We start from the raw sequence: 17,433 nt of genomic DNA, 5'->3' as shown, positions 1-17,433 counted from the left end.
AAACATTTGCTGTGTGAAAGTTGGAGCAGCATCTAATGATTTTAACATTTCATATAGTTCCTGAAATGAGGTCTTATGTGAGTTTATTTGCTTATTTCATGTTAGGGAATGGCCAAATCCTGTGCTGCTAAAGCAACCGGAAGAAAGCAATTTGAATTTGCCAGTTTGGGATCCTCGGGTATGTGACTTATTACGGCATTTCATTAAAACCTTTTAGGAATAGGATGATTCTGTAAAGTGCAGTCTAGTTAAGGATAATTCCTCTTGTTCCTGTTCATCTTCCTTCTGTGTAACTATAGTCCTTTCCCTCCCTCTACTGTGTTTTTTCGGTGCAGATGATTTGTATCTCCAATCCAATCCAAATGTTATGTCATTAAAAATCACCCATATAAGACTTGAGTGGGTATATCAACCAAGATGTTATAATCTATTGTTAAAAACTGTCTTACAAGTAATTAGTTACTAATAATAAAGTACTGAAGTATATAAAGGATGTACTTTGCAGTACAGTTTAAAGCAGATTCATGGTTCCAAGATAGCATAACTCTCACTCACCTTGCATTTTAATGTGCTTCTAAAGTGATACTCATTCCTCTGAGTAACCAAGGGGAAGTCATCTGTTGAATAGGTGCAGAAAGAGGATGGAGAACCACTGGACCAGATAATGCTTTTTGCACTTATGATATTATATTTCCTTGGTTCTAAAAGACCACTGTTTATAAGCTGCACCATCCATTTAACAGCTTTTTGGGGGAGAAATAAACTTCTGCAGAGTTTTCTTTAACTTTGATTATCAGACACATCTGACTTCAGAAATAACTGAAGTTGGGGAGGGGAAATGTACTTCTTAGAACTGAGGAGATGTAGTATTAAATTTATATTTCATATTCTTCAGACTTTTGGGGATGAAGTGAGGACAACTGAAATAGGAGAATAGATCAATTATTCTGCTTCTAATTTCACAGGTAAATCCATCAGATAGGTATCATCTCATGCCCATAATCACCCCTGCCTACCCACAACAGAATTCTACGTATAATGTGTCCACATCAACTCGAACAGTAATGGTAGAAGAATTTAAACAAGGTAAACCTGTCAGCCCTATTACCCTTTACATGTTCCCGCGAGTTTTTGATTGACAACAGTGTTATTCTCTATTGCAGTTATGCCTATTATTTCTAAAAGTTCTTTCAAATGTGTATTTTTTAAGTACTTGGTTTTGCAAAATATATGATAATATGAAGGCCAAAAATAGAGCCACCCCAGTCTGGTTGAAATTGACTTTTATGTTCTAAGAAAGAGCATAATAAATCTACACTTTTTTTTACTCAGGGATTTGGTGGGGTTAGAACTTTGGGCGTAGGGTCACACAGGAGCTGATAATACGATGGTCAGTTTTCAAAATCACTGTCTGTCTCTCTTTCTTTAGGTCTCGCAGTCACAGATGAAATTCTTCAAGGGAAATCAGATTGGTCCAAACTCCTTGAGCCACCAAATTTTTTCCAAAAGTATAGGTATTTGAAATTTTGCATTTTGTGTGTGTGTGTTTAAGGAAGAAGAATGTTAAACTTATAAAGTTAATACACAATAGGTGACGTCACTTATATTTTAAGTGAGGTAAAGGATAGGTTAGCAGAAACCCTAGGTGATGAGAAAGTCTCTGTATTCTAGTAGTGTCTAACCCAGTATTTGTGGGTTTTGGGGTTTAGTGAATTGTTTTTAATTAGAAGGTCTAGAATTAATTTTGTGAAAATCAGAGCATGTTTTAATTTTCATAAATGTGTGCCTGTATTAGCTGTTTTGTTCATTGGGAGGGAGAAGGAGTAATAAAGAAAGAGTAAAAAAGAAAAAGTAATAATGGAAAGTCAGACCCTAACAATGTTTCTCTGGCTTTTTTCCCCCTGATTATTGCTGAAAATTCTTCACAGACATTATATAGTATTGACTGCCAGTGCATCAACAGAAGAAAATCACCTAGAGTGGTAAGACATTTCAAGTTCTCTATCTACTGTGTGATGATAACATATTTATATGGTACTTTATCATTTCTAAAACACTTTCTCTATTTTCAAAATTATTAAATCTTATTGATGACTGTTGTACTTGACCATGAAGCATCAGTGTTTAAGAAATGCCATCAAATTAATGTTTCAGAATTGGAAGTGACATGAGATAAGAATATATGTACAGATTTTTGCCTTTTGTCACTTCTCAGAGTCAGATTTAAGCAAAATTTTGAGGCAGTTTGAATGATTCTGATATGTATATTACCATACACACACACACACACACACACACACACACACACACACACACACACACACACACACACACACACACACACACACACACACACACACACACACACACACACACCCCCCCCCCCCCCCCCCCCCGACTATATATACACATATATGTATTTTGAAGTATAGTTGATTTACAGTATTATATTAATTTCAAGTGTATACCATAATGATTCATTATTTTTGCAAATTGTACCCCATTAAAAGTTATTACAAGATAATGGCTTTAATTCCCTGTGCTGCACAACATATCCTTGTTGCGTATCTATTTTATACATAGTTAAATCTGTTAATCCCATACTACTAATTTGTCCCTCCTCTTTTCCCTCTCCCCTTTGGTAACCACTTGTTTGTTTTCTGTTATCTGTGGGTTTGTTTCTGTTTTGCATATACATTCATTTGTATTATTTTTCAGATTCCACATATAAGTGATATAATACAGTATTTGTCTTTCTCTGTCTGACTTATTTCACTAAGCATAGTATTCTCCAGGTCCATCCACATTGCTGCAAATGTCAGAATTTCATTCTTTTTACGGCTAAGTAGTATTCCATTTTGCACATACACCACAACTTTATACATTCACCTGTTGATGGGCACTTCAGTTGCTTCCATGTCTTGGCTATTATAAACAGTGCTGCTATGAACATTGGGGTGCGTATGTCTTTTTGAATTAGTGTTTTCATTTTTTCCGGATATATACCCAGGGGTGGAATTACTGGATCATATGGTTCTGTTTTTAGTTTTTTAAGGAACCTCCATACTATTTTCCATAGTGGCTGTGCCCATTTACATTCCCCCCAACAGTGCACAAGGGTTCCCTTTTTTCCACATCTTCCCCGACATTTGTTATTTGTGTACTTTTTGATGACAGCCATTCTGGTAGGTATGAGGTGACATCTCGTTGTTTTGATTTGCATTTCCCTGATGATTAGTGACTTTAAGCATCTTTTCATATGCCTGTTAGCCATCTGTATGTCTTCTTTTGAAAAACGTCTTTTCAGGTCTTCTGCCCATTTTTTGATTATTGTTTGTTTTTTTTTGATATTGAGTTGTATGAGCCCATATATTCTTTTAATTTAGGAGATGGTGGCATGAAAGGCTTCAGAATCTTAAGCTTCTGTCAACGGATAGGAGATATTTTTGGTCAAGGACTAGTACATTCTTTTTAGCGCATCTGAACTGATTCCTTCTGCCTCCAGTGTATTGACTTCACTAGCTCCATCAGGCAGAAACTGTTAGACCACCAAAGATGGTTGTGCTTTCCTCAGGTCTGCTTTTTGGGAAAGGAAAACATATTACTGTCCTGTTTTTGCTTCAAGGGTTTAATGCTTATTTCATTGACAATTAAAGAGACCTTGGGAATTCCCTGGTGATCCAGTGGTTAGGACTTCATGCTTTCACTGCCAAGGGCACAGGTTCAAATCCCTGGTTGGCCAAAATGAATGAATGAAAAAACAAACAAGAAAAAAAAATTTAAAGAGACCCTGAAAAGAATCCTTTCACTAAAACATTTTATTTATCTAGATTAGGGGTCAGAAAACTATGGTATAGTGCAAATCCAGTCTGCTACTTATTTTTATAAATAAAGTTTTATTGGAACACAGTCACACTCATTCATTTATGTATTGTCTATGGCTGCTTTCCTGCTGCATGGCAGAGTTGAATAGTTGTGACAGAAACATATGGCCCACAAAGCCTAAAATATTTACTCTGGCCCTTTACTGAAAAAGTTTGCCAACATCTCATTTAGATAACACAGAGGAGTAACTAAGTGTTTTGTATATCCGCTGTTGAAGAACATATAATTATAATGTGTAAGCTTTTTCAAGCGTTTGAAAATGTGAAAATGTTCTTGTAGTTATTCTTTGTAATTCATAAAATCATTAATAAGTTAATAAAATAAGTGACAGTAGTCACATTTAAGTGAGGTAGAAAGTAAAGTTGCAGGTATCTGATGAAGTTTTTTTTTTTAATAAATTTATTTTTTATTTATTTTTGGCTGCGTTGGGTCTTCATTGCTGTGCATGGGCTTTCTCTAGTTGCGGCGAGTGGGGGCTACTCTTCGTTGCGGTGCGCAGGCTTCTCATTGTGGTGGCTTCTTTTGTTGCAGAGTACAGGTTCTAGGCGCACTTGCTGCAGTAGTTGCAGCACGCGGGCTCAGTAGTTGTGGCTCGCGGGCTCTGGAGCACAGGCTCAGTAGTTGTGGTGTGAGGGCTTAGCTGCTCCACGGCATGCGGGATCTTCCCGGACCAGGGATCGAACCCATGTCCCCTGCATTGGCAGGCAGGTTCTTAACCACTGTGCCACCAGGGAAGTCCCTGATGAAACTTTCTATATTTTAGTAGTATCTGATCTGATTTTAGTGAATTCTTTTTAAAATTTAATATCTAGTATCAATTTTGTAAAGATTAGAGCATGTTTATTTCATGAATTAAGTGCTAGTTATTAGCTCTTTTTGTTAACATTATTTAAATATATGTTAGCCTTAGGGTTTAGGCATAAGATTTGAAAGTAGAAAAAGATTTAGAACCAGGTTAACGAACAGTTTTTGTTCATGCTCCAATCATGACTATTTTATGGTCTTAAAAGGCAGGGTATTTTAGATCAGGAATGCATTAAATAGATCAGTTCTTCTTGAAAAAGAAAGGGAAGGAAACAGAAATTCACTAAGTAACTTCTCACTTACCTGAATGGTATTTTAAACAGAGTCCCTAAAATATTGGACTGAATTTTTTTAATGAACCCTGTAAAGCATCATAGCTAATATGCTGTTTGGTTTACTTGGATGTAGCTTCCACATTTAATATGGAAAAATCTTGTCATTTTATTTTAGGGTTGGATTAGTAGAATCTAAAATACGTGTACTTGTTGGAAATTTGGAACGGAATGAATTTATTACTCTTGCCCATGTAAATCCCCAGTCATTCCCAGGAAATAAGGAACATCATAAAGAGTAAGTTAATTATTTTTTAATATCATATTTTTAAAATAATGGTATCCGAAATATGCATGGTTTAAGATCAGTTGTGAGATGCTATTTAACAGGCATTGATGGAGGATAATACATTGTATACTTGATCACGAGTTGTCATGCATTAAAACTGAGTACATGCTTTGTTGGTAGCCCACAAACCCCAACAAAAAACTCCATCACAATATTTGGAGCATCTTTAAATATATATTTAGTAAGTCATTTTCGAAGCATTTAATCCTCTTGTATAATAACACAGGATAACTTAACAGTGTTCTTGGTGTCAGTTTTAAGAATTTGGCCAAACCATTGACATTTGTATTTATGCTTCCATAGACCAAGTTTTAATTACCAAATAGCATCTGTAAAATTGTAAAAATTAATGGAAATTCTTAAATTTTTTATTTTATAGCAACAATTACGTATCAATGTGGTTCCTTGGAATAATTTTTCGGAGAGTAGAAAATGCAGAAAGTGTTAATATAGACTTGACATATGACATACAGTCATTTACTGATACAGGTAAGACTTTGTCATCATGGAGCTGTGGTGCTCAACCTTGGCAGTAACGCAGTATCACCTGCCTAGGATCTGGCTGGCTATATTTTTTAAAGTTCTGCAATTGGTTAAATGAAGATGGAACAGCTATATCATGAAAATTAATTCTGCTATTAAAAAAGTAAAGGCATGATGAAGCGACTTCCAAGACCTGTTTGTGGGCGGGGGGGTGGGGGGTTGCAGACCAGTGTAAAGAAAGAATATATGTATGTTTGCTTAAAAATATATAGACTAAAAAAAAAAAAATACATAGACTATCTCTGGAGGGATATATAGTTTTTTTAAAAAAGAAACTGGCAGAACTGGTTGCTTTTAGGTCAAGGAACCAGGTGTGTCTAGTGGACAGGAGTGAGGCAACTTCACTGTATACTCTTGAACCCTTTTGAGATTTTGTTGTTGTTGTCATTGTTGTTTTAAATACTTATTTAATTTATTTGGCTGCACCAGGTCTTAGTTGCAGCATGTGGGATCTTTGTTGCCGCGTGGGGGATCTTTAGTTGTGGCATGCGGGATCTTAGTTGCAGCATGCATGTGGGATCTAGTTCCCTGACCAGGGATCGAACCTAGGCCCCCTGCATTGGGAGTGTGGAGTTTTAACTGCTCAACCACCAGGGAAATCCCCCCTTTGAGTTTTGTACCATGTAAATGTATTAACTGTTTTAAAACAAATAGAAGACTAAAGAAAGTCTATAGGTGGTTCTTAGTGTGCACAGCCAGTGTTCGTAATCACAGTCATAAAGACGACTTGCTTTTTACTTTTTTTACATGAAATAAATATCATTCAGTACAGGCTTGCTGAATATGTCTCCGAATCAGTGAAAAGGGTCTTTCACATCTAGCTCCCTAAGAATATCTCCCTGGAATATCTTAATATATCTGTTATAAATTTGGAGTTGTCTTAATAATCTGGAATAGTGTACATTCATACTATTAATATTCTTGGTTAGCTCATCTGAGTTTTCTAAATTCTTTTGAATTAGCACTCACATTTATCATGAAAATCCAGGTTCCTGTGCATCACCTAGAACCACTGAATCACATGCTCTGGGAGTGGAGCCAGGAGTCTACACACTGAACAAGCACTCCTGGTGATTCTTTTATAAGCAATCTGGAATGAAAACATAGATATAAATTTTTCCATTCTAATTTGGACTCATTTTTCCAAAATGAGGGGGTTGGGAAGCTCTGTTTATTATAGATTTATAAAATGTTCTTCTTCAGATAGAGATACTGAGGCCCCAAGAGATTAAATAATTTACATTTCACAGTACTTACTGTGCAAAAGAAACCTCCCATCCCTGTCTTGAGTAAGCTTATAATCTAATTTGGTATTCACAATTAACGTACATTAAATAATTTATATGGTAGTTAATAAAAATGATTTTCTTATAAGGAGTGAAAAGCACTAGACTGGGGACCTAGGCCTACGTGTATTCCAATTTTGGCAAGGCATTCAAGGCTGTTGAGCCTCATTTACCCACCTGTATAATAAGGATGTACTTTTAGATGGTTTCTCATGTCTAACATTCTGTGGTTGGTGTAGAAAAAGAAGCTTCATGGAGGAGGAGAGCTTGAATTGGCATCTTGGATATTTGGTATTAGGATTAGCTCAGACTTGGGCAAATAATTATGAGAAGACATTGCCTTTGGGGAAAATAGCAGAAAACAAGATTTGGAAAAAGCCTTTTTTCCATACATTTATTTTGTTAGATTTGATTATGGGGAAGTCTTAGAAGTTGGACATGAGAAAACTAGTCAGTACTTGAATAGGGTTGTGACATTGTGAAAATGTTTTGGAAGTATTTGTTCTGTAAGAGGAATGTGTGTTTGTGTAGTGATGTGGAGATATTAAAGGTATGTATTTCAGAAAAAGAAAACAGCCCTTGGTTCAGAAGGAAGTTCCCCATTTTAACATACTGACTCTGTTACAGTGTACAGACAGGCAAACAATATAAACATGCTAAAGGAGGGAATGAAAATTGAAGCAACTCATGTTAAAAAAAAACAACTTCATCACTACCTTCCCGCAGAGATTCTTCAGAAGAAGAAAAAGGTGAGTTTGTACTCGTAACTCTCCAATCTGAGTGGAACTCAGACGAATGATCCTGGGACCAAATTTGCATTTTTATAACGCCCAAACCTATTGAGAAGAAAGAGGGAAGGTACAGACAATTCAATCTAGGACTAAAATCTTACCTTCATTAATCACCAAAGATAATTTGTTTTATATGTACTTCAGAATTGAAACCAGTCATTTTTCTCATTTACTTTTTGAAATCCTAAAAGCTTTCCCCTCTTTCAGCAAAGTCTTTCTGATGTCAGTCGAAGTTCAAGTGGACCTCAATCCAAAAGATCATCTCTGGATAGCAATTGTTTGGATAGCTCCAGAGACACTGATAATGGAACACCTTTTAATTCCCCGGTGTCTACAAACAAGCCTTCCAAGCCTGATAGTCCTCCTTCAGCAGAGACAGAAAGGTCTGTATTTCAAAATTTTCCTCTCAGTCTTCAGCTTATTTGAGGATAATGTAAACTTTTCTATACCTTTGCTAAATACTTTTTTTTTTAACTGTAAAAAGATTTTATTTTGCCAGTTAGTAGTCAGTTTCTTATTTAGAATTATTTGACAATTTGTGGTAATCCTCTGGGGCATGGTATAGGTTTATGAGTATGTGGGAGTAGATAAGTACATAGAAATGTGCAGGTTTTCCTTTAATTTTTTCTGTTAATTCTCTCCCTGGGTCCTCTTCCTTTCCCTACCCTTTTCTCTTCCTTTAGTGAAATGTTAAAGTTAGGAGTACTTGAAAGAAATTATCTTAAATGTTAAAATAAGAGTGTTTTAAATGCATACTATTTAAGTCGTTTAATGATGATATTTTAACACTTTTAACAGGAATAATGCTGAGCCTGCTGCTGTAGTTGTGGAAAAGCCACTGACTGTCCCGCCAGCCCAAGGACTGTCTATTCCCGTCATTGGTGCAAGTAGGTATCTACGCTTTTTTTTAGTAACGATACTACTACATTTGTATTTAATTACTGAAATCTTTCTTTTTTCCTTTTCAGAAGTTGACTCTGCAGTAAAAGCTGTATCACCTCCAGCTGTGTGTACCATTCCTACTGTAGTAGGACGAAATGTCATTCCTAGAATCACAACACCCCACAGCCCTGCCCAGGGGCAGCCACATCTAAATGGAATGTCAAATATAACTAAGAATGTTACCCCCAAAAGATCCCACTCCCCATCCATAGATGGGTCTTCTAAGAGGTTGAAAGACATAGAAAAGGTAAAATTACAACTTCAGTGGTGATTCAGTAGTTGATTTTTTTCAAAGTAAACTTACAATAGTGCTGAAGAAACTCAAATTCTTCAGTTATCTTAGTGTTCCATTAGGATTTGACTGTTTAAAAAGAGTATTTACCTAAACCCTAATAGGATAATACTAATTGTTCATCTTAAATTCAAATTACTGGGCTTCCCTGGTGGTGCAGTGGTTAAGAATCCACCTGCCAATGCAGGGGACACGGGTTTGAGCCCTGGTCTGGGAAGGTCCCACATGCCGCGGAGCATCTAAACCCATGGGCCACAACTACTAAGCCTGCGCTCCAGAGTCTGTGAGCCACAACTACTGAGCCCGTGTGCCACAACTACTGAAGCCCGTGCACGTAGAGCACATGCTGTGCAACAAGAGAAGCCACAGCAATAAGCCTGCCCACCACAAAGAAGAGTAGCCCCCACTCGCCGCAAGTAGAGAAAAGCCCGCGTGCAGCAATGAAGACCCAATGCAGCCAAAAATAAAAATTAATTATTTAAAAATTCAAATTACTAATGTGTCTAAAAATTTGAATGATCTTCGTTTCTCTTTGACTTACATAAAGGCATTATTGGTAACTAAATAATCATGTTTATTGTGTTATAATGTTGATCTCCTCTGCTTCCAGTAGGTGGTGGTAAAACTGTTTTATTCATTATCTGGATAGATTAAACAAAAAGATAAAACTTTAGAAATTAAGGGTGGCAATGGAATTGTCTAATTTAAATTCTCTTCCCTCATCAAACCATGTTCATAATAGGTTTTTTTGTTTGTTTGTTTGTTTGTTTGGCTGTGTTGGGTCTTTGTTCGAGGGCTTTCTCTAGTTGCGGCGAGTGGGGGCCACTCTTCATCGTGGTGCACGGGCCTCTCACTGTCGCGGCCTCTCTTGCTGCGGAGCACAGGCTCCAGATGCGCAGGCTCAGTAGTTGTGGCTCACGGGCCCAGTTGCTCCGTGGCATGTGGGATCTTCCCGGACCAGGGCTTGAACCCATGTCCCCTGCATTGGCAGGCAGACTCCCAGCCACTGCACCACCAGGGAAGCCCACGTAATAGTTTTGATGTTAGCCTGGTCACTAATTAGTTTCTCAGTTTATATAGATTTATGTGTTTTTTATAGGTAATAGCAACTCATTTTAATGTTTATATTTTAGTTTATTCGACTTGAATCAACGTTTAAGGAATCACGTGCTGCTGAGGACAGAAAAAGAAAATCAGTGGTAAGTATATCAATAGTGTGCTTCAAAATATTTACTTTTAAAGAGCCATGTATCAGGAAAAGTACTATATTCAAAAGTAGATCAGATTATATCTGTCAACTCTTGGTTATGTTTCATTTCATGTAGAAATAAGCATTTGCATATAGGAAAGAAAGTTTTCACTTGTATGTAATTCTGTTTTTAGGATGCCATTGGAGGAGAATGTATGCCTATTCCAACTATTGATACATCACGCAAAAAGGTAATAGATAGTCTTATTTGTAATAAAATACGCAGTTAAAAATTCATAGGTAATCTGCAGGTACAAAAAGCTTACTAAGAAGAGCCTAGCATGGGGTGAGGAAAAGAGTAGTAAGATTTTGTCCCTGTCCTCAAAGACCAGCAGTATAGTTGGAAGTTGGGTTGGAAATAGCAAACAAAGTGTATGATCCTAAATGTATGTACCTCAAAAGTCTAGAAAAGAGGGAGTCGTTTAAGACTTTACGATTTATGCAGGTTATGTTCAACCTTTGTTTTCATTTATTTTTAAAGAAGCAGTTTAGTGCTCAGCACAATAATTTCTTACCAACACTTGATAGTCTTTTGTTGTACACCACTGCTTACTGACAAAATTTAGGTTTGATAGTTGGGGACCATAGTTACTAATATTTTGGAGGAACCAAATATACTGGTATACAGAGTAAGTACCTTTAAAACATGAGCTGAAGAGCCCCTAAATCTCAATTTAAAAATTTATTTTCAAAGGATTACCATTTAAGCTAATAATATTATAGGTGCTCAAAAAAATCGGCCTTGTGTAAATCAGAAGAAGCCCTTCTTTGAGAGGTTACAGCAAACAAAATGGCTTATTTTTCACCCCCCATTAAATAAAGTGTTTCTCATCACAGTCAGCTGTCACCCTGCCAGGTTCCCCAGGATGTATTGGCAATTCTAAAGCAAAATAGAAAATGTCCTCATACTTTCTATTAGTTGTAGAATTTGTAAAATTTCTTTTAACGTAAGAGTGGGTTACAAAAAGTAGAGGTGTATAATTATGTATGGTAATGGAAAAAAAATTGAGATGATATTAAAGTGTGAAATGACATGTCTGGGTTTTGCTTTAAAAGATTTCAAGTATAAAGGGTAAGGGGCATAAACCAAACAAATGTGGCAAAATTTTAATAATGTCTGAGTCTTCTTTGTGGCATCTAAGTCTTCATTTGTGGCATTTAAGTCTTCATTGTCCTTCCTATTCTCTACTTCTATGCACATCTGAAATTTTTCATGTCTTTTTTTTTGAATGGATGTGTGTGTGATATAATTTGTTTAGCCTAGGTAACATGCGAGGAGAATTAATTCTTGCAGTCATCTCTTGACAAGAAGCTGATATGCTGTTTCTGTCAGACAACTATCTGTATTTTAGGCTTCTGTCTTTGTTTCTTAGACTTTGCCTTCATTATATAATAATCTTTAGTGTCTTCAAAAGCCCTCATATAGATGTCCCTGACTTTTACCATCACTGAAGTTACCTACCCTGACTACAAAGTTGGTTTTCCTAAAAACTTAATTATCTCACAAGTTGGGTTATTCTTCTGCATGAATGTATTACAGAAACTAATTGAAGGCTATAACTGGATATCAAGTTTTCCTCTGTATCACACACTCATTTTTTCACCTTGCACCCCAAGAATTTCCTGTTTAGTGACCATGCTCTTCACCTATTTCTCTTTAACATTGCCCGAGTCTGAGGAGGACTTTGTTCTTTATGCATTTCTCAGTCTAGAAGTGGCAATTGATTAAACAAAGTCCTCTTTCCTATTCATACAGTCCTCCCACTTCTACCCTTTCCCTATCCCTCTGCTTTTCACTTGTTTAAAAAAATAATAATAAGTCCCCAAAACAAGGCGACTTGAACATAGGGAAAAAATATTCAACACATACTTGAGTGTTTAGGAACTTAAAGCATTTGGAAAAAAACTCAGAGTTTTGTGACTGATTTACTCGTTGGACCTTTATAATGTGTATTTGTTTTTCCTACTTTGTATTTCTTTCTAACAGAGACTGCCCAGTAAAGAACTACCAGATTCATCATCTCCAGTTCCAGCAAATAACATCCGTGTCATCAAAAATTCCATTCGACTGACCCTAAATCGGTAAAAGCAGTGCCTCCTTACTTAAGTGAATATGCAATCATTTAGTGGCATAGATGCAGCCACTCTTTTTAAGATAGAGGTGGCTGTCATACATAAAATAAGGTGAAAGTTACAGTCATCGGCCTAACAACCTTGAAGTGGTTTTTTGAACTCTCACACTTTGACCTGCAGATGCTGTAGCATTCTCTCATTGATTGCTACATACAGTTCTCTGAGGATGACCTGCTATCAAATTATCATCTACAATATTATGGCTTTGCGTTGGAGGTTTTACTGCCTTAACTTTCGATGCTTGTTTCTCTGTTGTGGGAACCAGTTCTTGGCTCTCTGGACACTGATAAAACAAGTCCTGAACACCGCCCCCCTCTTTTTTTTAAGTCTTATGTTGTAATCATTGTATAGAACTAAAAAAGTTGAAAACAAAAAAACAAAACAAAAAATGTAATTTTCCAAATGTTAACACATTTACTTTATCATTGAAGCCACTTTGTGACACCTGAGATAAATGAATGTGAGGTATCTTCTCTGCTTTCCTCATTTGTGTAGATGTACTTATGTCTGTTCTGTTGATTTAAGTTATTTTTTCTTGGATTGGCACACGGAATATTTAACTTTTTATTGTGCCTTTCTATCCAAATGTTGCATAGTTACCAGGGAGGATTAGTCCAGTGATTACATAAGAGTTGGGCACCATAAATTCTCTATATTTTGCCTCCCATGGAGGCCTTTGAAATGCATCTTTATTAAGAATCAAAATATGACCAGGATACTGAAAGTCAGTATATGAACGGTGAAATTGTTACATATCCTATCTCATGCCATTTCTTGTTAGTTGACTGGTATTTTTTACTGAGGAGCAACTCATTCCGGCATCAACAGTAAGATGCCTTTAAGTATGGCAAACTGGTATTTTTGAAGTGTACGATTAACTTGGCATGATACTTCCTGACCATTACTTACCGCCACAACTTCAAACAGTTCCTTCGTGGACTAGGCATGCAGAAATGAGCAGTGGATTTTATTGAAACCTAAAGGCATTTTTGAATGACATTGTTACCAACCATTAATTGGCTCAGGACCTTTGTAATTTTTATTTAAATATATGAGTTGTCTTTTTTTACACTGCTTTTTTCAGTGCATTTCTTAATATTTTTTAAGTTTCATGAACGCATGCTCCATTTATTAAAATCCATAACCATGTAATTCTTCTTGTAATATGTTGATTCAGTGTTTTGTAAATGAAGTCGTATGTATTTTCAGAGTATTTTTGTATGTACTGTAAGATACCATCTTTTCAAAGAGAAAACTTTAAAACCTTTACTGTCTCTCTTTAGTCTAATTTTTTAAATATGGATTATGCTTGAATTACTCTTTAAACGAAAATGTATAGATTACACAGCCAGGAATGTTGGTATATATTACCTTCTTCAGCTTTCACTCACCATTTAGTAGGTCCAGTAGGAAAAACACAAAATGGTACATTTGAATAGTGCAGGGAAAATCCTTGGTTATATAGTTTATAGGACTCATGGGATGCCATTTAGCCAGTGGAGTAATAGTCCATTTTCTCTTGCAAGCCCTTTACCATTGAGTTGAAATACTTGAATTCTGATTGTCAGAGAGCAGGATCCTTCTTTTCCCACTCCTGTTCCTGACCCCTACGTCTCTGAAATGGAAATTCTAGTGTTTAACTTTTACAAAGGAAGACTTCTTAAAAGTAAAGAAGAGCAAGGGGAAAACAATGGTTGTTCCATTATTCACTTTTTATATAGCAAAATATGAGAATGAAATCCCATAACCAAGTTGTAGCTTCCTTGGCAAAGCTGTTCTCTTAGTTGACCCTTTTTCTTTATTCAAGTATTTTGAGATTTGTTCTATAAATACTCTATTTGAGCAAAAGAGAATGATTATGCAAGGACTGAATAACTGTCACCTGACTTAAAACATTGATTGATTGAAAACTTCTTTAATAAGGGCTTTAAGAATTCCCCATACGTACATCCGTGTTTACCCTATTATATAAACCGATTCCTTGGAGTAACTAGCGGAGTTCATCTTTAATAAGAAAGCAACAGGCCTAACCTTTGTACTGTAGTATAGTCATTCCTCTTGTTTTAATGGTCCATTTGACATGGGGTTAAGACATAGCCAAGAGTTTAATGTTAGACTTCTCAAAGATAGCATTCTTCAACCTGTTTGGTAACTGGGGAGTTGATGAGGTGCTTTTGAGATAGCGGGTTTGGTCAGAAATGAAGTGTTCTGTATCCTGAACGGTAGGTAGAACATTGAGTACAGTTGACCCTTGAACAACACAGATTTGAACTACATGGGTCCAGTTATATGTGGATTTTTTTCAATAAATATAGTACTTGTATTTTCATTTCACAGAACTTTAAACTAATTAATTATAGGGGAAGGTTTGATTGAGATCACAATATGTGGAATCGAAAGAACTAGGGTTTGAGTCCTGATTCGATCCAGACTGTTTCAGCTTCCTGCCCTTGGGTGAGTCATGTATCAATTCCTTTGTTTTTGAAGCAGAGATAGCAGTACAGGTGTTTTCAACTGGGGTGAGTGGGTTGGTGCCCCTAACTCCTGCATTGTTCAAGGGTCAACTGTACATTTTGTTACCATGGTAGGAGACCTCCATTGTAAGGGTTCCAAGTAAGTAAGAGGGAATGGTCTGCAGTTATGTGCTGTGTTCACAGGCACTAGGTAGATGCATTTGATTTCAAGTGTAGAGACTATACCTAGAAATATAACTAGAAATATATTTTACAAAGTCAAATAACCTGTTCTTCAGTATGTAGACACATGTTCATTTTCACAAGGGTATTTTAATCTCATTTTTCAGTGACTGGCTCTAAAGAATAATATATCAATGAAACAATTATCTGCTAGTTTAAACCTTAGGGACTTAACTAATTTGAGAGACAGGATAAATGGCTTAAAGCCTTGTAAAATTGGGGCAAGGGGATCTTATAAGACTATGCTTACAATAAGAGTTTTTGTCTTAAGGCAGCAATTTAGTAACATCATTAAAATGCTTACTGTCCTATATAGTTGCAGTGAAGTGAAGTGAAGTGAAGATGGGCAACGTCGAAATGGGCTGAACTTATTTTCCACTGTGTCCCACAGCTTTGAAATAGAAATTCCTAACCTGCGGATCATGGACTGTAGGGAATCCCTTGCAAATGTATATAAGAAGTTTTTGTTCATATACATTTTTCTGAGGGAAAGTTCATAATTTCATCAGCTTCTCAAAGTGGTCACGACCCTTAAAAAAAAGTTAGGAACCACAGCTTTTCAGGATTGAATAATCCCAAACTCTTGGCAGTTTTCTTCTTAAGATTTTTCTGTGGTGTATTTCTGAAAATGTACTGTGGCTCTTAACTAGTAAAGTGGGCTAATGAAGGACTCTGGAACACTGAATTTCTCTCCAAGTTTCTTTATATATCTCAGATGAAACTTCATCAGTATTTAGAAAAAGGTGTATGATTAGGTTTGTGTCTTCACTTAACTTAGATTCATTAACAGGGTCAAACTTAAGTTCAACAAATTTCAGCCTAAGAATGATCAGAGTAGAATAGCTTAGAATAATGATTAGAAATGGTAAAAAAAATAGGATTTATCATTAAAGATCCTAATCCTTTGATTTTGGTAGGCTTAAGTTTCTTATTTCTCCATGTTTGTGGTTCAGATCAGAACAGACTGAACAGACCAATAAACAGAACTTTAGTGTAAAAAAATTTTTTCTAATAAATAAAATTGTGTGTGTATTTAAATAAATAACTATTAAAAATTCCAAAGCTTAGAATTTAGGTCATGATAATAGTGATGAATATAGTGCAAGTGGTGGAAGAAAACTGGTCTCAATAATGGTGACTATTTCCTTAGGATTTTTTAAAAGAATTGTACAAGGTCAGACTCTTCCCAAATTTCCCATTTTTTCTGGAATAATTTTATATTTGAAGTAGTTGAACATAAGATTATCATCAGGCTTGCTATAATTTTTAATGTATTGCTGCATTTTTAGCAAGGACCCACGTAATTACCTTAAAAAGTGCTTAGGATATCTTTGAGGTCAATGGTGCTACATCACGTCACAGTATTATGTAAGATGAATGCAGCTCCTGTTCCTTTTTAGCTAGCTGTTTGTGTAGTTCATATTAATTTTTCCTGCCTTTTATCTGGATTGTCTTAATTTCTTAGTTGTACACACGAGCCTCATTATCTGTCTGGAATAAGTAATCAAATAAACTTGCTTTGATAAATAGGTGTTGATGATTGACTGATATTATTCGGGAGTAACTTAACAGTACCAGACGTCTTTAACTTATTTATCAAACTGACAGCCAATTCGGTCCTTCACCACTCAGAGTCTTTGGCAGGTAGTGGTATCCACAACCTGCTTAACATAAAAGCAAAGTTCATACTCAGTTTGCCTTACACGGAATATCTGATTAAACCTTAGCAAGCAGTAGCATCTGCCTCAAGTGTTGAGGGCAAAATTCTATCACCCTGTGGTCAACATCAGGCAACCAGAATACTCTCCTAATGGCTGGACAGAGGTGCACTTAGCAATCAGATCTTGGGTACTGTCCACAGAAGTACAAGCTACAGAGCTTGTTACATTCTTGTTAATGACTTGTTTTTAGCCTATCCACCTATCTTAAATCAGGTACTGAATTCACAAATAAGAACCTGCTGTCTACATCAAGATTATTAGCAAGCCACTCATGGCACCAGTGGAAACACACTTGACATTTATTAAGCTAATTAGCAAAGCCTCCTGTATTGAGTGAGCTGTGGATAACAGAAGGGCTTCTAATAGTCACTTGTGAAGTACACTGATTGGAGTGCCAGCTGACCATCCCTGGAGTGTGAATTTCTGATTAGGGCAACTCACTGCTCCTAGGATATAACTTTAACACAATT

The 17,433-nt window shown here is 36.2% G+C and overlaps 1 protein-coding gene across 3 annotated transcripts in view; it reads left to right on the top strand.

The window, feature by feature from the left end:
* The window catches only part of PAPOLG (poly(A) polymerase gamma), a 36,073-nt gene extending 19,110 nt beyond the window's left edge, over window positions 1-16,963 (top strand). For 2 of the 3 annotated variants that reach the window (XM_060026545.2, XM_060026546.2), the window contains 13 exons: window positions 106-178; window positions 966-1,086; window positions 1,430-1,514; window positions 1,929-1,982; window positions 5,140-5,259; window positions 5,690-5,799; window positions 7,767-7,888; window positions 8,138-8,313; window positions 8,729-8,817; window positions 8,899-9,119; window positions 10,298-10,363; window positions 10,548-10,604; window positions 12,401-12,779. In XM_060026545.2, the coding sequence (XP_059882528.1) occupies window positions 106-178; window positions 966-1,086; window positions 1,430-1,514; window positions 1,929-1,982; window positions 5,140-5,259; window positions 5,690-5,799; window positions 7,767-7,888; window positions 8,138-8,313; window positions 8,729-8,817; window positions 8,899-9,119; window positions 10,298-10,363; window positions 10,548-10,604; window positions 12,401-12,499 (1,393 nt within the window). In that variant the 3' untranslated portion in view covers window positions 12,500-12,779. Of the gene's footprint in view, window positions 1-105; window positions 179-965; window positions 1,087-1,429; window positions 1,515-1,928; window positions 1,983-5,139; window positions 5,260-5,689; window positions 5,800-7,766; window positions 7,889-8,137; window positions 8,314-8,728; window positions 8,818-8,898; window positions 9,120-10,297; window positions 10,364-10,547; window positions 10,605-12,400 lie in introns of all 3 variants that reach the window. The other variant, XM_069541272.1, reaches the window with a different exon arrangement.
* Window positions 16,964-17,433: the final 470 nt, after the last annotated feature.

Source organism: Delphinus delphis, chromosome 12 (assembly GCF_949987515.2).
Source record: "Delphinus delphis chromosome 12, mDelDel1.2, whole genome shotgun sequence".
Lineage (NCBI taxonomy): Eukaryota > Metazoa > Chordata > Mammalia > Artiodactyla > Delphinidae > Delphinus > Delphinus delphis.
Note: the sequence above shows the minus strand (reverse complement) of the source record. Positions and strands in the feature narration are given on the sequence as shown.